Raw genomic sequence first — 21,903 nt, 5'->3', positions numbered from 1 at the left:
AGGAAACTAAGCAAAATCTAAATAAAATTCAAGAATAGCTAATGCACGTGCCCACTTACCCATAGACAACACATTGAAGTAATTAAAAAAATAGGTTATCAGATATCCGTTTCAACTGTCGTTTGACTCGGCATGCTCTCATCAGCTTTGATCAGTTTTCCACGATTAATAATATTGTAAATTGTGTTTTATCACATTTTAATGCTACATGTCTTCGCCTAGAGCTCTTCAGCAGCGAATAATGTTGCACTTGAAAAATTCTAAGCACAATCATGGTCTCTACTTTAAACGTTTGGTATATATTATAGGTATGGATTTGCATGAACCTTTACCAGATTTTTTCTGATGTAGTATGAATTTCTAAAAAATACATGTCTTCGCCTAGAGGCCTCCAACAGCGAATAATGTTGCACTTGAAAAACGTCAGGGCTGAACGCCGTTGGCGCCTGGCGGGTCTCGCCGTTTCTCCGTTAGGATAGGATAGGATTTACATATTTATCCCGGGGGAGAGGAAAGCCGATAAGGCGGCTTATCCATATGGCGAACCACGGCCTCTCGTCCGGTTACCATTCCAAGTCGGGTATGGGATTGGTTTTACTGTATCGTTTTGTTTTCAGAAGCATGGACTTGGTGGTGGAGGAAGCCGTAACCGACCAGTGGTTACGTGAACCACCCAACGACAGCAAGGAGTCCAGCAATCCTCTCGCACATAACCATCCCTGCATGGGATTCGAACCTGCGAACCCACGCAGAGTAATTAGAAGTGCGGTGGCGAGCGTATTCCTAACGCTTAGCCCGTTGAGCCACTCCGCCGCGCCACGTTGTCACCGCAAAAGGAAAATTACTGTCGTGGAACTATTTAGATAAATTTGCATTGTGAAAATACGCTTTTTCTAATTATTTGTATCCTTTTTCAATTTTTGCCCCCAAAAAAATGATATACGATCGTGATCGTAACCCCGTATCGAGGTCGTCTGTGTTTTTATTTTGGAGGCGTGATCGCTGGGCGTGGCTTCACTATTTATATCAGCATTTCCGATTTGGGGAGTTTAGAGTTAGTGGATCGACGTCTAGGTTTCGAAGTAGCGGAGTCGGTAAATGCGAAATAGCTTGGGAAATGACTAAACTATCGGACAATGTATTTATTGCCTTACTGCGACCGGTAACTATTGCCAAACCTTCGTCAAAAACTTTCAAATCAAAAGATTATGAAATTTTCATGATTTCAAGCCAAGAAGCTTCTGATAAAGAAAGGTATTTTTTTAACTTGTTGGAATTAGTTTATAGACTAAAAATGAGTTTCGACAGCTTCCGCAGATTTTTTTTAAAAATCTGTTTACAACATGACTGAATAAAGGGTAATTTTTACTGGCTCACTCAGCTTTTTAGGTATATAGGCCTGATTCTAGTTCCTCTCTTGAAGTTCTATTCTATTCAGTCAGCTATCTATCAGTTGGGAAATTTGTGGTGTACTTTTTTTCTATGCATGTTACATTTCTAATCTGGGTCTGGTATAGTTTAGTACCACATCCACTTCTAGTTTGCCTGGCTCAACAATTTTTGCATATGTCAATCCTAACCCCCACCTGACTACATCACCAAAAAATTACGTCATTCCGACGTCACAGTGGCGTAATAAGGCTCACCAAAGTATGCGGATGGTCGTCCAAAACGCGCAAACGATAACCCGAAATCGAGCAAGCTATTTCTCTCGTTTTCTCGTCGCAACGATCACGATAGGAGAGAGATCGCCGGCTTTAGCAAGTTCTTATCGGCGGCGCAGATGCTATTTCGGGCGATCGTAATTATACTTTGGCAATCCCTATGACGTGATGATGACGTCGTAGTGACGTAATTTTTGGATGGCATAGTCAGGTGAGGGTTAGGAATAACATATGCAAAAATCGTTATGCTACGCCCACTGGAAGTACTTGTGGTACTAAACTATACTAGATCCTCTAATCTAATAATATTCCAAACTAATTTTCTTTTTAAGTTGTTAACTAAATTTTACAGTAAAAGATGGACGATGCCTTGTCTCTTCATTCCAGTAACTCACTCAAAGCCTCAACATATTCAGAGAGTTATTGATCATTCATTCAAGGTATCATTAACTTTTTAATTTACTACTTTCTTCAATTCAGCTGCTTTTATCTCACCGCCTGACATTGTGAAACTGTGCTATTATACAGGATTTTCAGTTTGGCGCATCATGCTAAGCGTTAGGAATACTCTTGCCACCGCACTTTGATTACCTTACGTGGGTTCGCAGGTTCGAATTCCATATATGGATAATTATGAGCTAGACTTTTTGCCGCCGCAGGGTGGTTTACGTAATTGCTGGTTGTAACTGGCTAACTAATCCCACATCCCGACATGGACTAGTACCCGGACAAAAGGTCAAGGTACGCTTCATGATTAAGCTGTCTTCTAGGCTTTCCTCTTTCTCTCTGGATAAACATGTATATCCTATTCTCGTCTGGATCGTAAATACTTTTCTGTCCTTTGCTTTGAAATTATTGCATAAAAATTGAAGAGTTTATTGAAATAGATGATAATTTTTAATAACTAGTTCAATGTTAGAATGTCACACCGCAAAAGATATGTTTTAAGTTGTTTGTAATTAAGGACTTGGATCTCGTGATAAATGTAGCTGTTTCATTTTTTGCAGGTTACAAAAGAAGCAAGTTTGACAAACACAGGCGTGAAAGTCAGGAGAGTCATTAAAGCAAAGAAACAAAAAATTCAGGTATTTTTTTTTCCTAGTCTTAATCATAGGTTAATTCACAATTGAGTGCTTATATGTGAAAAAAGCGGGCATTGTAAGAAAATATAATTCTGGTAATGCGAGACTAACTAAGAATCTATTCATTTTGTATGCCTTTGCACTGATGGATCCACGTGCAAATAATGGAAGGAACATGGTAACACAAATGTTCTGGGTAGCGTTTTGTCTGGCCAAGTTCTGACGTCTTTGTACAGCATTTTACAAATATAACAAGAAACTCTTTGTACTGTTATATATGGTTTGTTTTAGAAGAGAATGTGCTACAGCAGAACTTTATTGTTAAAGCATATAAAAGGCCTCAGAGTTAAATTTGTATAATAAATTAATTCATTACAGAAGAGAAAAAAATTTTAAAGTAATGTCACATTTTTCATATTTTGATACTTACTAGGATAGGATTACTACATAATGTTTTATAAATTTGTCGTTGACAATTAACATATCACTTATGTTATTTTTTTCGACAACTTTATGCAGCTAAAAGGTTCAACACAAGAAATAACTTTGTTTGTTGTTCCAACTTCTGCTAAACATGATCCAATACCTGATATGGAGAATCCATCCCTGAGACCAGGTAAATTCTACTTATTTTTTGTATGCCAATTTTCATTTTATTATTTGCCTTAACAAGGTAACAGTGACTTTTATTTACACAATACTCTGAACAAGGTTACTGATATCTAGCAATATTTGAGGTGCTCCTATATTTAGAAGCATTTCCTACCTAATTTTTGAACCCTAGGTAATGTGGTGAGCATGGAAAATGAATCTGAGATGTGTTACCAACACTGTCCATTGTGCCCCTTTGCAATTTGAATTTATTCATTACTTATCGATTTTAATCGGTAAGTATGTTGATAGGTACTTGTCTGTCTGTTAGATGCACGCGATATCTCACGAAAGCGAAATGGAATCTGCTCCAGATTTTGCATGTGCATTCATCATACGTTGTACCAGAAGCCTATTGATTTTGGATGAATTATGTCGTATAATTAGCGAGTTATTAATTAATTAGTGATGGGACACTAGGTGTCACTATGGAGTAAGAGCCCTGTTTTGGGGGTTTCCCTAACTTTCGATCGATAAGTCTACGGTCTCTGACCGATATTCTCGTTTCTTATTCTGTAATAGGTTCCTAATTTTTTAAACTTATTCAAATGACATCTTTTGTCTGCATTCTCAGATGGGTTCCGATGTCTTCATGAAACACAGAGAGAAATACATGATCATCCACAAAGATATCAAGACAGTACCAGACAAATTTTAGAGGCGTTAGACAGGTTTGTTTCACTGAAAGAATCAAAGCTGATTTATCCACGCTCTCATATCATTTTTGTTAGAAAATTGTCTATACGAATACTACTCAATGCAATGAACAATTCAGTTCAGTTTTTCTTTGAAAATAGCAATCCCTTTACATATCGTTAGGTAATTCAAAGCCTGTACATGGCTTTGTCTAGACTAGAGGCAACGATGTGAAAAGTTTATAAACTTCTATGATCTGAAATTTCGTTTGACGCTTTGTTTATGCTTTCGTTTTCTCAATTTTTTCTCTTTTTCAGATGGTTGAAACGACAGCAGTCAAGGCCGATGGCATTACAAGCTTTATTCCGACCTAGTGCTTTGGACAGAATACAAGAGAACATCACAAATCCTGCTTATGTTGCTGATGAATCTAGGTAAACAAATCATCTTAACTTCTTTCTTTGGGGAGATTTTTGTCTGAATTTCCCCCAAATCTGCGAAGTGTATTGTTTCACTTGAAACTTAATTTGGATGATTATTATGAAGGAAGCCGGCTATTATGTTTCCTCCATCGAGATTATGCTTTTCAATTTTAAATTATCTAGACAGTTCTATCAAACTTATCTAAAAATCAGATACAAATATTTTCACAGACTCAATGGTTAGTATACCAGTAGCTACTCCTGCAGTGTATGTACCAGGTTAGGGTTAGGCCAAAATTTTATCCCGATTTTCCCTAATTTAGTTCTATTACGAGGTTCGGGGACTGCTTTGTTAGCCAAGTGAATATACCCCCTGCCCATAGGTTTCAGTCTCTTTATACAACTTGATGTAGCAGAAAAAAATTGTGATCACCAATTGCTCATTTGCAGTTTTAACGTCATTAGAGATGTAGGTATATAAGTGAAATGATAAGATTATAGCATATAGTTATTCCAGAATGACAATCTCCTGGACAGAATGTGAATGATAACATTATGTGTCTAATTGCATTGGACGTATGCTGATATTCTCTAATCTGCTTTATTTCAGAGACTGGAGGCTTCTTGAGAACAAAATATCACCAGATCAAGCAATGGAAAGAATGTTGAAATTCAATAAATGCGATATCGTTGTTTTTAATCCTATGTTTGGATCAGAAATAAATCCTCATAATAAGGTAAATTTGTCAAGCAAACATGACATTTGTTATTTTAATAGTGCGGCGAAAAGTCAAATTATGTTCAAGGAGATTGCTGGGCTGTTTGTTACGTAGGGTGGTTTCGGGGCGGCATTCTCCACCATCAAGTCCATGCATCTAAAACAAATAACTGGCTAACTACCTGTAATTCCATAACCGACATGGACTGGTAACGGGACGAGAGGCCGTGGTTTGTCATAATACGATTAAACCCTCTTGTTGACTTTCCTCTTGACCTCTGTGTAGATTGTATATTCCAGTGTACTACTAAAATGTGGCACTATGCTTGACTAATATAATAGACTTAGGGCAAAAATATTGAGTTCAAGCCACCACACTAACCAGAAAGTAATTTACTGGAAATGCCGAACCAGAAAGGTTCTGCTCCTTCAAAAATCTTCAAAAATAAAGTGACTCTGTTCACACAGCCTTGTCCAAAATGAAGGCTTGAATATACCCTATTCAAAGTCAGTTCACTCCAGACATATATCTACAAAATTCTTACATCTATGTGTAATTATGAGAATCCATTTGCAAGCTCATGTATATTGTATCTGTTCAGGTTGATCTTGTTATAATGAATCCATTCTTTGGACAAGGACCTCCAAGTTATGATCAAATTAAGATACCTGATCGTGAAGATTGGTTTAAAGGAAGAGAACTAAGTGAAGAAAACAGGTGAAATATTGCTCACATATTTTTGTAGTTTGATGGCTTCTTGTTGGAGAATAGAAATATAATGAATTTTACTCGCAATCTGTTCAAGTGTGTTTAGTGTGTGTGAGTAGCATATGTCTGCAATTTTCAAAATAAATGCCCGTGCCCCTTTTAGTTTTCTAGAATAATCTCTTTCAAATTTTCAGGGATTGAATGCAAATGTTCTCCAGAATGCTGTTATTACTTTAATTAGCCAGTTATTTGTTTTAGATACAGACCTCATGGGAGAAGAAGCCGTTACTGAACACTGGTTGACCCTATGGCAATTCTCTCTAACATAATCATACCTCTTGTTTTTTTAAAACATTCAGACCTTCCACAGGTTAATCGGATGTGAGATGACAACTGTGTCGTTAACGCTCAGCGCAGTACTTTACCAGTTGAGCCGTGTCGTTAAATCTGGAACAAATTTCTTGTTTTCAATAACAATTTTTATTTCTAGAGAACTAAGTTGGGTGGATGAGTTTCCATTGCACAGAGCAGCAGCAGATGGTGATTTACAAACTATTGATGAAATTCTTAAAACTGATTCTAGTAGAGCAAGTAACTGGGACCATGATGGTTGGGCTCCTGTCCATTATGCTTGCTGGTGAGTAGTCTAGTGTAAGAAATACTCAAAATGAAATAAATAGTGTTTCAGAAATTCATATCATAAATCCAACTTGTTGTAAGATCGTCATTCGATTGTTTCTCGTAACTGAACAATGACTAAAAATAATATGTATATTTGTTTTTTTACTATTATTTCCTCTAAAATATGTTTTCATTAATTCCCAGCATTGAGGACGTTAGAGTTATTGGCTCGACTTGTGTTGGGCTCGAGTCACAATTTATCAATCATCTAAATCAGTGTTTTTCAAACATTTAAAGGTGGCGTAAGTTTCCCGCCTCACCTCAAAAATAACTCGCTAACAATAACAGATAGTAAAGCGAAAGTATGTTTTATTCAAAAAAAATATGTGGATGGAATGTAAATAATGAAATAAATGAAAAGTTTTAAAAAAAAAAATAAAGCAGGCAAGATCTAATAATATTGTCTACGCCCCTCTTGTGGGGCGCGTCCAACCGTTTGAGAGCCACTGATCTACATGAGATGATCATATCTCATCATCAACTACTGTAATCGCCATTGAGATTAAATTCAGTGATTGATTCAACTTTGGACTTGAACTTGACTCAAGACTCAGGACCAGTTACTTCTAGCAATCACTGCTAATTCCATATTGCCTGCCTATCTTGTTTACTTGATTTCTAACCATTTGAAGTAACTACCGATATGTAAAGTTTTTGGATTCTCGAACGAATTTTGTGTTTCGGTTTTTGAACTTTCCATATACATATTGGTCAAAATGATAGATTGTGTCTATAAATTCATGTTTAATTTTACATTCTTAGTATAATTTTTTATTTATTTCCTATCAAATAATTAATTACCATACTTTTGAGAAAGTGCACATGAATTTTCTTGAAAAAATGTTTTTTGAATGCAGTATAATATATGACACAAACCTATTTTCTTATCTGCCCTTCTCTTATAGGTATGGTAGAACAGATGCCTTCAAACTTCTAGTGCAAAAAGATGATAAATGTGATCCTAACTTGAGAAACAGAAATCAGACAAGTCTTCTGCATCTTGCTGCGGGTTGTGGACATCCAGATATTATCAAGATTCTCTTGGATCATCCTTTCATTGACAGAGTAAGTTTTATTATTAGAAAGTTGGGGGAGATTGTCGGTACTCTCATAGTGTGTGTACCAGGTCAGGGTTAGACCTTAATTTTATTTCGATTTTTCTTATTTTAGTTTTATTACTAGTTCGGGACTGTCTGTCTGTCTGCCATGTGAATACCCATAGGTTTCAGTCCCTTTACACAACTTGATGTAAAGTAGGCGAACAAAATTAGTTACTTTATTGGTACACATATTCCTGGAGTGCCAGATTGTCAATAGCCATATCAAAACTCTATATTGCATAGGTATAGCCTCGGAACAGTTTGATTCAGTAGGTAAAAGGTGTTTTACAAAGATTTTGGAAGTAAAGCAGATTAAAAAATTTTGCTGTGCTGCAAATGGTTCTGCTCTACAAGAACTCTTGGTCATTAGTAAATGGAATTTGAAGGTTTATGCTGTGTTAGGAAGGTTATACAAACCACAAGAGACCATAAGACACTTTAAGTCCTTTTTTTCTCAATTATCGATTACAATCGATTAGGCGCCTTTTGAGATCGCACACCATATGTATGAATCAGGTGGTATTTTTTTCCTTGTTGACTACAATTTAAACCGGAACAAGTACTATTATTTTATTTTAGGCGCCCTTCCCATTGTATGGATAAATACCCAATCTGAGCAATTTATTGACAGTGTGCCTTATAGTCCATAAAATACGGCCATTTTGGGAAGCTGTCTTAAGCAGGGCTTGGGTGCTTTAATCAAAATAGCTCCATCTCCAGAGCCACAGTATGTTCGAACTTGAGCTCCGTTTTTCTCCATGTAATTAGATTCTGATAAAATGAATTGTTTCAGTAAAGGTTCATGTACATCACACCAACTCTAAACGTGGGTATGCCGCATACCCTGGGATTTTTTAATTTTGATTTGGTTTTGTAAATAGTGGTTAAAACAAGTTTTGAAGTTCTAATTTTCTCGTGTTGTATGCCAGACAATTTTATGAATCAATATAACTTACTATGTAAGAGTCATTATTCAATGAATTTTTGATTTTCCATAAAGCACGCCGTAGATAAGGAAGGACGAACTGCTCAAGAATGCTGCGAACAGATAAGATCTAGAGATTGGCACAAATGTTCTCAGTTATTGAAAGATGGGATGAACAGACCCTATCAGAAACTAAAAATTCACAAGTGAGTTGCAACTTCTAAATAAATTTTTCAAAATTTGCACCAAATTGAAAATTTGCACGAAGGTGGATTTTCATATTTTGTAGAGTCAATTAGCAAATTATTTGCCTGCAATAAATATTCCCAAACAATTATTCAACATTGAAATTGCCTTCTATAAATAATATTGGGCTCATAATAAAAATTCTTAGTATTGGTGTTCTGTACAATTTTCCTATACCTAATAAACTTGATAAAAAAAAAATCTTGGAAGGAAATTTTTTGTTTTTTCATCATGAAGAAGTGCTTGGCAAATTCTATTTAATTAGTCCTGAGGTCAATGAAAATTCTGAAATGCATATCTCCAGTGACAATATTTGACTTGTTTCTGTGTAAATTTTTCTTTGTGGTATAATCTGTGGCTTATAAATATAAATAAATTTCTCAAAATTCTCAAACTGCAAAATTAAGGTCGTATTTTTATATGAAATTGTGTGTGATAATGCCTACATGGCGATATCACTGTAAACATTGTCTTCAATAATGACAACAAACACACTGGAAATTGGTATCCATTCTGGAAATAGCAGTCATCTTGTTGTGGGCTCATGCTGAGAACCGAGATTAATGATTTTGCCAGATCTTTTCACTTAGGACTTGGTAAATAAAATAAGAAAGACTCAATTATCCTTAGAATGGATGGTTCTGAAAAGATTCTTGAACTAAAACATGGCAGTAACACAACAATGCAAGATGTTTTGGATTTGATGGGATTACCTGATGATGTCACAAAATGTTTTACACTGTGGATTGCTTCAAAAAGTTTGCGTAAGTCGCTTTCGTTTTTTTCTCAGCAACAAATGTACAATCTTTTATGGCCGAAGATACTTGTATGTTAAAGGAATGGAGTTGAAGCATTTGCATGATCGCCAAACAGTCATAGTCAAAGATATTAACTCTATAGTGGTCGCTCGTAAGGTCTCTCAGAGATCATTCTTCTTCATTTCTGAGTAAGAGCGTGTGGCCTTGCTTTGAGCCAATTTGTCTTTTGAAAAAATAGGAATCAAACCTTCGAAATAAATTTTGTTCGGTATAATTTCTATAATTAAAGAATAATTCAAAATATACAGACCTTATTAATGGTCAATTTGAGCAATTGACATCTGATATGCGGGCATGGTGGACACAATGAATACCTTAAATAAATTTAATAATTGATGTTAAATCACTATTTACCAAGGATAATTTTCATTATGCTGATATTATATAGCAAAATTTTCGATTCGAAGTTTTTTGAAGAATTTTATGTCGTCGAAATGGACAAGCAAGTGACTGCTATCTATGTAAAATTGTTTTGAAATTCATTGTTTTTTCTTCAGATCTTCAGCTAAAACCCGAACACAGACCACTTATAGAAATCAAGAAATGGCCGAACGTTTTGCAAAGATTGAGTGGAGTTCGATCATCTGAACTTGTAAAAGAAGTTCCCAAGATTTATTTGAGAAGAGATGCAAAACTTTTGCCGAGTGTCGAAGAAAATGTGAGAAATTTACCGATACTAGGTTTCACATATAGTAAGGTTTTCTCAAAGGTGTTTTTTGTGAGTTACCTGTTGCTTTACTTTTTGTTTTGGGTCAAAGGTTATCTTGGTGCTTGTTTATTCTTACTACGTTGGTATTACAGGCCGAAATTTTTATTTCAAACCCCATACCCACCGCCTTACCCAGTGTACATCAAAATGATTAGGCTGTTAAAATAAAAACAGGGAACATACTAGGGAATCTTAATAGGCAAGGTAATGAAGCTTTATATAAATGTGGGATATATGACACATATATCTCAGCCTCATGTGTTTAAAGCTTATTTTGATTGATTTTTTCTACCTAGGTAACAGATCACATGGCCATTCTGTTATTGTACGAAGAAGCGAAAGTTCAATTCTTGCAAGGGATGTATCCTTGTTCTGATGAGGTCGCTGTGGCGATGGCTGCCATAACAACCAGAATCACATATGGGCCTTTTGACTCGAAGAAGCATAAAATCTTCACGTATGTTGTTCATAGGAATTCTAGTTTTAGAAATATGTCTATTTTTAATTTTGAAGTCTCTGATACTCACAATTAGGGATGGGCATTTTCGAAACACTGGTGTTTCGAAATCGAAACGAAATTTTGCCTTCGAAACGAAACGAAACACACGTTTGTCAGTGTAAACAGTGAATTAGGAATGAAGTGAATACCATTATTACCCATGGAGTTCAATGTATAATGACATCTATTTTCCACAATTAAATCCACAAAAGGATATCACTGGATGCTAATTCGAGAGGATAAAACGATAATGATAATTCCACGAATGTTTCTGCTCAATGACAAAGCAGCGGCCAGATCAAAACGTGGACGGCGGCGCTTGGACGTTTGCGCGATATTTAATATTCTTATAAACACTGAAAACGATATTTGAGAGTCACGATATTCGAATAAATTCGGATATTAAATTCGAATTGGACACTAATTACAGGTTGCATTTGCTATGACGTCATAATATCCGTTTCGAAGGTCGAAACGCCGCCGTTTCGACATATCAGTGTTTCGAAACATTCTTTCGAAACGCCCAGCCCTACTTACAATATTAAGATTTACTTGGCTTTACAGGTTCTACAAGCTTCCATGGTCATATTGACTTAACACAGGGGTTCCCAAGCTTTTTTTTCTAAATTCCTCTTTTTGCCTATTTGGGGACTTCTTTCCCTTCCTATGCAGAAAAACTACTTTATTTGTTCAATTTTTTGTTTGCTAGTGTTATCTGCAAGTCGTTTTTTAAGTACAAATGTGTTCATGAATAAGTGTTATAGTAATAATAATAACTAAAGAATATTAGTGATATGCCACTACAGCAAATACAAAGCAAAATTCTTCCCTGGAAAAGAATTCCTCAATGACTGTAAAACGTTGATTTAACAGCTTCGTGCCTCGCCTCAATTGTTGCTTAATAACAATTTGGCCAAATTATTTTCAGCTCGTCGTTTATCACTTGCAAATTGCAGCTCCTATTTTGATTCAAGTTTTTTCACTTCTGAATGAATTCTGAAATGTAAAGAAACCTACTAATGCGATATTATTGAATTTCAATTTTTGAAATTTGATGATTGCGCTTTGAAAACATTGCTGTTATATTCAAGACAGATATTATATTGAGTTTGGATGTACTAATGACCAAATAAACAGATTGGTTGTTACATAGAAATTGGCTTTCCTTCACATTTTACATACTTCTTGTTTCAGTGATACCAATATGACAAAACTTCTCTCTCCTATGAGACTAAGAAACAGGAATGTTAATTGGACGCAGAGAATTATCAATGAATACAAAGAACTCACAGAACAAGGACCCACTGAAATTCATGAACTGCAACTACTCTATATGAGGTAAAGTTTAAAGTTTGAATCCAATTCAAGTTAAGTCATTGTGGTATCAAAAATTAAACTAATATTTAACCAGATAACGATACCTTTCAACTCGGCATCAACCTAACATATTGGGAGTTTATGCTGCAGAAGATATTGACTTTTAATTTTTTCCAACATTAATAATTGTTTCTATTAAATCTTTAACATGTTGGTCATTTCATTTTAATGACTTGAGTCTCTAACACTGCTATCGTAACCATATAAATTTGGAGATTTCGGTAGACTCTGGTTCCTAAAGCTTCCTTGCCAAATTAACCATCTAGATCATTGATTCCCAACGGCCGGTCCGCGGATCGGTGCCGGTCCGCAAAGCTTTTTTGCCGGTCCGCGAGAAAATTTCGGTGTTTTGTGGTTTATGCCGTCTAAATCGCTTTACCGAGGGCGAGGTTGCGTTGGTTTATTACGCAATTTCTCTTCCGCCGTCATATTGCGATATCTTGGCGCCGAGTAATCATACTTTTCGCTTTTTCGGCTCCATTTCATGACTAATGCGCTCCCATCTCTTTACCGAAGACGAGGTTGATTTATTACGCAATTTCTCTTCGCCGTCATATTGCGATGTCTTTGGCGACATCTTGGCGCCAAGGAATCACACTTTTTGCTTTTTCGGTTACGATTCATCGTGAATGCGCTCCATCATCATCTCGCAAGATTCAGAAACCTAAAAACTGGCACGCGTGCTTTTACTGTACTGTATGCTTTTCCTGATTAAAATGACCCTCCAAAGAAAACGGCATGCATATTTCTTTGTTCAAACCAAAAAACATTCAAGAAAAGTATAATACTCCAGTAAAATATGGCAGGTGGTCACGAGGAGCGCAAAAAAGCATGGGCCGTTGAGATCTTTTTCAGTATCTTGAGCAGACAAAGTAGGATTTTGAGCCTGGTGCCAAATTACCGACGACTTTGTCATTGTAATGCAAATTCATCCTGTTTGAAGCATGTTTGCCGGTCCGCGAGTACATTTAATTCAATTTTACCGATCCGCCAGGGTAGAAAGGTTGGGAACCACTGATCTAGATTCTAGATTATTTATATTAAAATCCATGATTGCAGTACAGAAATACTTCTAAATGTAACCATTCAATATTAATTCTAATACGGTTTTTTAAAAAATTCGAAAATTAGTAGTAGTAGCATTAATTTCGAAACTAACACTGAAACAATTGTTTCCTTTATTTTATCAAACTATTCTGCCTAATATACTGATAAAGAAGTGAATTTGTTTTATGGCATTTTAAAAACTGGCCAATCAGTAACAAGTAATCTCTACATTTCTACTTTCTTTTTGGTACTTCAGATATTGTTGGACACAAATACCAGCATATGGTTGTGCTTACTTTACTGGTTATGCAACAGCTACAAGACAACAAGGTCCTGATAGACTGCAAAGAATTGTACCTTTGTATATTGGTGTCAATTATCGAGGATTGTTTTTCATAAAAGTTGAAAATCGGGTAGGTACCTTTATTCAAATTTGTGCATATGGTATAGGCCTGGGATACTCAACTTGCAGACACGGTCCGAACACGGACCTTTTGTGTATTCGATTCTGTCTGAAATTTTATTATAGTGGAATTGTGATGCTAAATTTTGATATGATTTTGTCACTTATTCTTGGGAAAGCTAGCCAACACTTTGAGAATTCTTTTGCATTCGATCTTACTGCATCAACGTTGTGATCCCTTTTGCAACATCCGCCCATGTTTCAGTGAATTAGGTGAAACCAACAACATTTATGTCTTGTCTTATCTCTAAGATGGCTTCTTGTGTAGAATAATAATTTGTATTATTATGGAAATGGAACAGATTGGTTTTAAGGAAGAGGTTCCCTCTAGTCTAGTTAACTTTAACTCAGATACCCATCTGAAAACACTTCTGCTTTTTTGTCGTACTGACTTCAAAGATATGATATTTTGTTTACTGCTACAATTGTTTGCACAGGTGTACTTTATAATACTCCTCAAACTATAAATAGTGTAATATATGAATTCTTCTGAGTAGTAAATATTTGCCTAACTATATCTGGACCAACTACAAATTTTTGTTCTTCTCATTACTTGAAAGTCATAAAACAAAACACTTTACTCTCAAAATAATCTAGTCTAGAAAATGGACAATGGTTTAAATGTTAATGACATTTTAGGTTAAAAATATTGGATATAATAAAATAAGTAGGCAATGCAGATTTGGAAAGATTACAGATTATAGATATAGTCGTTCCAAACTGTGGCAGTTCATATCGTGTACAGAGTCTTGTTTCAAGTAGGGGTCCTATGTGTTATAAAAACGGCATATTACACCAAAAATGGTAGTGCTGACATTTCCTAAAATAGATTGCAAAATTTAAAAGATTATATATTTGAAATTCATTCAATCAACCCACCGCAAAATGCGAGTTAATATTGTTCTTTTGTACTATCTCAAATGACAAATGAACCTAGGAAACCCTGTTTTGATGAGCACTTTCATTCAAATGTATCCAATGAAATGGTCCACCAAACCACTTTGGAGATACTGTGGTATGTTTTGTAAATAGATACATATATATTGTATGGCATTTTGGTCCAGTAATTACAAAATGCTTTATGCCTATCCTTTTTAAAATGTTAATTAAAGAGAATATATATATTTGTTTGTCATTGCACAAAATATCAAAGATTTTAGCCAATGCTTTGTAATAAACACGAGGTCTAAACGCAGAAATTGGACTATTACACTGACATGTTGAGGTTAACTTGACTGCATTAAAATTATAATGTTATTTCTGTTGTTGGTAAAAAGCCTACTTATCTGTTTTATATTTTGATTTTATTGTTGGTCGGTTTGGGTGATCGAAGTATCTTGTGTGTACCAACTTCGTCCAAAGATATAGTTCTCTTGCTGACTCAATCTAGTAATGTAGTTGTTAAAAAAGGGTTATTTATTTTGTTGGTAATATAGTATGGATGCCACAGAGTTGTAAATAAAAGCTCCATGCCGGGTCCTCGTTGAAGTTGATGGATCGCTTATGTGCACGTATTGGGGTGCACTTTTTATTAGGATTGAAATTTTTTTAAAATGAATTATATTCTATTTGCAAAATCTGTGACTTACCATCACATGACTCATATTTAAAAGCCTTTTGCCCGACATAAAAACATTTAGTCCACCTGATATAGTCACATCTTTACTATAAGTTGGCATTAAACTTTGGTTTGCACTACCTTTGGCAATATCTTAGCATGTTTTACATATTATGCTTGAATCCACTTTAGGCGTAATGTCTAAAAATAATTGTAAATTATCGCCATTTTATTACCAACGGATTATCGTAGATTTTAAAGCCAACCCAAAGCCTACAAAAAGATGATGAACGAAAAGTGTGTTCTCCATTTTTCAAATTATCATGCCATGCAGTGAAATGAAATTTGATTTCAAGAATTTGCACTACTTTGGAATGATTGTCTTTGTGGTGTTGGCACCTGAAGTAAAAAATCATTCATCTAGATTTGAAAATAAAAGCCTACGGCACCCGGTATTCCCAGCCGGTCACCCATGCAAGTACTAACCGAGCCCGACGTTGCTTAACTTCCGAGATCGAACGAGATCGGGTGTATTCAACGTGGTATGGTCGTAGGCGAGAGAGCGCGAGTTGTCGTTGCTTTTATACCGCAGACAGTAGCTCATTTCTCTCGAAATGCTGCCCGGTCGCAGCGAAGTCTTCTTGTCTAACGGTTCAAATGATTTGAAAAATCCACTAGAGGTCAGATTTGGATAGCGAAGTCCTAAGCTCACCTTGAAGCTCGTGAAAATATTTAAAAAAAAATAATTTGGTAGTGGTGGTTTCTCTCAGCCATCACTACCGAAGGTTGCGAGTGTCTCATCGTTTTTGGACACGAAATGGACCTATGGATCGTTTTGTTATCATGTTGTTGTTATCTTCTGAAAAATCTCCCATCTCATTCACTAATGGGCTTGTTAATTGGTTTGAAATTTTCAGATCTCTACAATTTTTGATTATGGGAACACGTTTTTATGACGTCGTGACGACTGGTAGTGTGGTACCTGTAGTCTACTCTACTGTGACAGATTGCATGCATGACCGTACTACGGCGAATTTTGTGTCCGTATATTTGAGCATCGCTCTCTTGTTTTCATAAGATTGGTGTAATAGCACAAGTCTAAATCCCGATTATCGAGTATCTCATCGTGTTTTCTCGCTTTTACTCTATATCACAGGGTGGAATTACACATGCAGTACATTATGTCTCTTCTTTTAAACATCATTCGAAGTTTTAGCGACTTTTTCACGTAATTTACGTCCTGTGTGTGTTTTATATGTTGTAATTATTTTTTTTATCGGAGTTTAAATAATTTATCGTATCCATCTTATGGGAGCTTTTCTAGTACATTGTTTAACAATCGCTGTTCTTAGAAAGGTCTATCCGCAACCCACTGTCTCGACCTACTATTGCGTTTTCAATACTTAGAGTTAACACCTAAAGTACACCTACTGTAATGTATGTTTGTCATCGTCATATGTAATTCGGTGAATACGTGCATATTATAATGTTTTTCGTATGTCAGGGGTAATGAATGTTATTTTGGGAATTTTCCTCCGCGTTCGCTTTATGATGTTTTGCGCGACTCATAATTTGTTTGGGGATATCTACATTGGCATATGATATCACTTTGGTCTCATTAAATTGTAATGTTATTTTGATTCTGTTATTGCATTTTGGCGAAGGAAAAACAACAGTTAAACTACGTAATACTCTTTTGTCACAGTCCCATTTGAAAATAAATTTTAATACCCTATCGGCTATAGCTATATCAACTAAAATGTCTTTATCATAGTGTTCATTAATTTGCCCTTTTTTGGGTTAATCTGAAGACTTTTCTGCATATAATTTCTATTTCGGGATAGATTACATTGGGTAGTAATTTTAGTGTTCGCCTGATACTTGATTCAATAGGAATATATCCATTTATAGTCAGATTTGCGACAGAATCGGTATCGTCGACAGCCGAGTGCGTGAAAGTCAAGTATCATCTCCTGCTTCCCACGTGCTATTGTTGTGTCATAGTAGTACGATTATTTCATCATAAGAAAAATGAGGTCGAGAGTAATGAGGACACTTGGTGGTTGATGTATTTGATTAACATGATTCACACTTCATGGAGAAATGTCGTCTGTCAATTTGCTAATGAGACCAAAATACTCCTAAAATGTTAAACGCTTCCTCGTTACACCTTCGACACATAGAAATTGAGCAATCAAAGAAACAGTATATTGTACTTCAGACTGAATATTCATTCTCTCACGTCTTCAACCCACCTCGACGGCGTCGTTTACTTACGGGACCCAATTGTGCGCGAAATTGTAGTCTTTAACGATACAGTTACCTCCAATTTATTGAGACCAGCGACAAAAAAGGGTGTGATTACACATAGTAACGGGGCTGTATTCCATTATGAGGGAATATTTTACACCCGGGCAAAACAAAATAATTCCCTCGACGCCCTTCACTTATGAGTATTTCGCTGCTTTGATTCGAGAAAATTTTACGGCTTTATGTGGCTTAAAAGCAACAATAACCCACGATCTCTCGCCTACGACCATACCACGTTGAATACACCCGATCTCGTTCGATCTCGGAAGTTAAGCAACGTCGGGCTCGGTTAGTACTTGCATGGGTGACCGGCTGGGAATACCGGGTGCCGTAGACTTTTGTTTTTTCACATGAAATTAACATACGAATCGTTATTATTTCAAATCGTCTCTCCATTTGACAACTAAACCAATCGTTTTCTTATTTTCGATAGCTAAATAAGAGATTTTAAAAAGCTCTTTTCTCATAACTTTCTTGGAATCCTGGACTCAGTTATTTTATCCAAAAATTTTCTGTTATGTCTCCCAAGTTTGGACTACCACTTGTAGATTGTATGTCCATCGATTTTGGCGAACCTTTGTAACGCTAAACGTAGTTGCGGTACCAACAGCTTGTTTATAAATGTGTTTGTTTCAAGATATGATACAGTATCAAATAAAAAGATTGACACTATGTAAAAGAAATACGGTCTTTGTCGCGACAATGTTATTATAGATTGCTTCGCTATCATTTTTGGCGCTTTCAATGATTTGTTTCCAGCAAAAATATTTCTCTAACTGATAAAGACTCACAATTTTAAAATCAACTGCAAATTAGTATAATTTAATGCTGGTGCAAATATGCAAAGAAATCCACGGATTCAGAATGTTCGTTTCATTTGTGGATTTCAAAATACATGTATACATATTTTGTAAAACGGAACCGCATCTACTGACTGTAGTCTATTATCAAACATCCGTCACTGTGGCGCGAACTTCGAACCCATAGGACCGTGTTTCCCTGAAAATAAGACCTAGCCTGAATTTCAAAAATAATTCTAATATAAGCCCTCCCTCCACTTAAAATAAGATCCAGTCAAATACCGCGAATTTTTTTGTTACCTAGTCGATAGCAAGAAATCTCTCCTACACGTTTCAAATGATTGATAATTATCTTAATCTATGTTTTGCAGTTATTTCGAATAAAAACGTGTTATTTATAAGTAAATGGATATCGATTTATGTATATTTGCACAATCTCGTAATTTTTTACTTTGTAATTTTGTTTTTGATAAATGAAATAAAAGACAGCTAGTGTTCATTTTTGAAAGAAAGTTGAAATAACCACTGTCTATATACATTTTTTGTATAACGAAACCGCATCTCACGACTGTAGTCTGTTATCAAGCATCCGCCGTGCTAACTGTGAACCCATAGTATATGTATGTATGCATCAGTATCACGTTTCCATTGTTATTATTGCTAACTGCTTGTTTTGAATTCGCACTCATTTTGCAGTGCGTTTGGGTTTGGCGTAGAATGTTTTCGCCACTTCCATGATATTTGGTTTTGACGAAAATGTAAGATATAGAATGCCTTGACAAATTTATTATCCTGTTTATCGCACACTTTCTTTCATGTGTTATCACAAGTTTATAGTCCTATTGGAGATCGGGTATAAACGCTATTTTACTTTATTGCGCAGAAACCTTTTTTGCGCTTTGCACGTTCCGAATTTTACTTAAATTTTCGTTTCTTTTCCGAATTTCACGTTCGTTGTAATGGAAAATCGAAATATATTTACATATTTTCTAGTCGAATGATTCACGTATTGTATTTCTCAAACTAAACTACTTTGGTTAAACGTATTTGTTTTTTATTTCATCTAAATCATAATCTTTTCACAGGCACTTCTGGTATACGTCAGTTATCATTCGTTGTCATGGGAACTGGTCGAGGAAGAAGAAATCTTTCGAATCAGCGCTAACAACGATAAAATAGCGATGATAATCCACACACCCCAGGCTGCACTCGTGTGTACTCTCATGTCGAAATTGAGCGTCGGTGTTGGATAACGAGAATTGGATTTAAAAAAATGATGATGATTATAACAATCATCTGCGAATCAATGAAGGCCAGGTTCAAAGTTCACGGATATCTTACACTACGTATTTATATGCCCTCCAACCCGAACAAGGCTTTGTATAAGCAATACCTGTTACTAATAAGCTTCTTATTTTAGAAGGACAGGAATCTTGGCGATTCGGCTTTGTCTACCAACTACAATACGCCATGGGCGAGGAGTCAAGAGTTATTTTATTTGTCATTTGAGCAATCAAAAGGTTTCAACATAACGTTGGTCTAGTCCAGCGTTTCCCAAACTGTATTCCGCGGAACAGTAGTGTTCCGCGAGCGTCTTCGAAGTGTTCCGTTGAAAAGAAATCAAAAATACGTCCAAAATGGTCGCCCAACTGACCGTTCGATGTAGCGTCAGTGGCATTTTCGTTAACCGTCGGGTCTAGCTTTTTGACTGTAAAGTTCATTATCAAGTTTACAGCAATCCTTCTGGTTTTGCTATCGTCAAACAAGGCGGGTCTAAAGAATAGATGTTCAGATGGTAAACTCTTTATCCTTCATCTCTGCCTGGTTTTACTTTGAAATGCTGGAAAATTTACTCATTTTCGCTAAACTCTATTCAGTAGAAAAATAAACTGCAGGGCTGCAGCTCGCGGAATTGCGACAAGTAACCTACTTCTATCTCCATTAGACTTAACATTAGAGGCAAACATTCCGTAATGGAAAGTTAACGACATAGGATGGTAAAATAAATGAATTGTTTCATATACACAACGCTAAAATTGAGAAACATTTATAATAAATGCAATATGTAAAATATTCAATCATATTTTAGGTATGTTTAACACAATTATGTTAGTTTTCGCGCATTTGGAAACTCCCCACGAGAACTCATTGGGAACCGCAAAATGACACCCTTTTTCTTCATCAATTTTACCCATTCCTTTTTTGGTGTTCCGCGAGGCGAGATATAAAGTGTAAGTGTTCCGTGGCCAAAAAAGTTTGGGAAACGCCGGTCTAGTCTATCCAATATGCCATAGGTTCTCAGAGTGCCTCATACGGAGCCCCAGGGCTCCCATGGAAAAAAAATAGTTGCTGCGTCAGATTTTTGTTTACTTATCAAAATACTGACTCCCCTAATTTTGTAACTGTCCAAACAAGCAATAACGGCATTAATAAAATTGGACAACGGTAGCGTCGAAACGGGACAACAAGGCGGTAATTCAAATATGACATGTTTCAATGGATTTTCAATCATTCAATTACCGCTTTTTGTCTCATTTCGACTCTGCTTTATCGATATGTTTGTCAAGTGTCAAACCTAATACTCGGTACGTGAATTATGGTCAATCCCCTCACGTGCTTCATAGAAATAACACGAAAAGTTTGAGAACCCCCCGCCATTAGGCCATCGCACAGACAGGAAGCATAGCTAGATTACAATGGTGAAGCGGAGAATTAACTGGTAAAAATGGTTCAATATTTTAGTTATAGTAATTTAAAATTTGACAACTTTGTTTCAATCCACCTCTGCCCAAGTTTAAGAAATTGGTGAGGCCGCAAAATGAGCTGTGATCTGACTGTTTTCACCGAAGGTTTGAAATAAATCGTGACGAACACCACAATTTTTTCATTTCAAGTACATCTTTTTGTACCCAAATGGATTTTATTTTGTTATTGTATTTTCAGCTGCTATTGGACTATTTTAGCAAACTTCTTTTTTCTTTATAATGATGTATTTTGAGATTTTTAAACTTTCGTTACCTTTATTATGTGACATTGCAATAAACATATTATCAAGACTTGTTTGAAGAACGTATTATTTAAATCTCGTGTGTGTAACATTTTTTTTCGGTGAGCCATATAACCAAACTCGGACATCTAGCTGGGCAAAATGGAAAGAAAAGAATGCAGCTATCGCTCATTCTTCAGTAATAAAGGCATCGGACTAAACAGCGAAAAATTTAACGCAACAAAGTCAGCAGAAGGTTTATATTTTTACCCAAGTGAGCGACTTATCAAACATCAACTGTCAGATCAGGATTTTATGCTTGGTGGGAAAAATGTGTTGACAAGGGCCACACTAAAAGGCTCAGCGGGCCGGGTTGTGACCCCTGATTTAAATCATAAGCTTGAAGTTCACATTATAAAATGTGGAGTAGAATAATCTTAACGTTAACGTACCTACTATAGTAAGAATATGCCGTAACATCACCCAGTCAGCTTCAAATTTT

The 21,903-nt window shown here is 35.9% G+C and overlaps 1 protein-coding gene and 2 non-coding genes across 3 annotated transcripts; 2 read left to right on the top strand and 1 right to left on the bottom strand.

The window, feature by feature from the left end:
* The first annotated feature begins 998 nt into the window (after positions 1 to 998).
* LOC120329463 (krev interaction trapped protein 1-like) lies at positions 999 to 21,471 on the top strand. Its single transcript, XM_039396103.2, has 17 exons — positions 999 to 1,254; positions 2,017 to 2,104; positions 2,672 to 2,749; positions 3,266 to 3,362; positions 3,972 to 4,068; positions 4,351 to 4,467; positions 5,066 to 5,192; positions 5,776 to 5,891; positions 6,373 to 6,519; positions 7,469 to 7,628; positions 8,664 to 8,794; positions 9,465 to 9,598; positions 10,150 to 10,310; positions 10,658 to 10,818; positions 12,055 to 12,198; positions 13,541 to 13,697; positions 19,501 to 21,471. Exons 1-17 carry the CDS (start codon positions 1,118 to 1,120, stop codon positions 19,666 to 19,668), a joined length of 2,220 nt encoding a protein of 739 aa, XP_039252037.2. The 5' UTR covers positions 999 to 1,117; the 3' UTR covers positions 19,669 to 21,471.
* On the bottom strand, positions 15,743 to 15,861 carry LOC120330508 (5S ribosomal RNA). Its single transcript, XR_005567844.2, has one exon. It is a non-coding gene; the product is annotated as a 5S ribosomal RNA (ribosomal RNA).
* LOC120330516 (5S ribosomal RNA) lies at positions 17,834 to 17,952 on the top strand. The gene has a single exon (XR_005567852.2). It is a non-coding gene; the product is annotated as a 5S ribosomal RNA (ribosomal RNA).
* Positions 21,472 to 21,903: the final 432 nt, after the last annotated feature.

Source organism: Styela clava, chromosome 12 (genome assembly GCF_964204865.1).
Source record: "Styela clava chromosome 12, kaStyClav1.hap1.2, whole genome shotgun sequence".
NCBI lineage: Eukaryota > Metazoa > Chordata > Ascidiacea > Stolidobranchia > Styelidae > Styela > Styela clava.
Note: the sequence above shows the minus strand (reverse complement) of the source record. Positions and strands in the feature narration are given on the sequence as shown.

What these genes read in the sequence shown, in the direction of transcription:
- LOC120329463 (XM_039396103.2), top strand. Translation starts at nt 1,118, where the DNA reads ATGACTAAACTATCGGACAATGTATTTATTGCCTTACTGCGACCGGTA. An exon ending in ATCATCCTTTCATTGACAGA is followed by an intron (nt 7,629 to 8,663) that starts GTAAGTTTTATT and finishes TTTTCCATAAAG; the next exon opens with CACGCCGTAGATAAGGAAGG. An exon ending in CTGCAACTACTCTATATGAG is followed by an intron (nt 12,199 to 13,540) that starts GTAAAGTTTAAA and finishes TTGGTACTTCAG; the next exon opens with ATATTGTTGGACACAAATAC.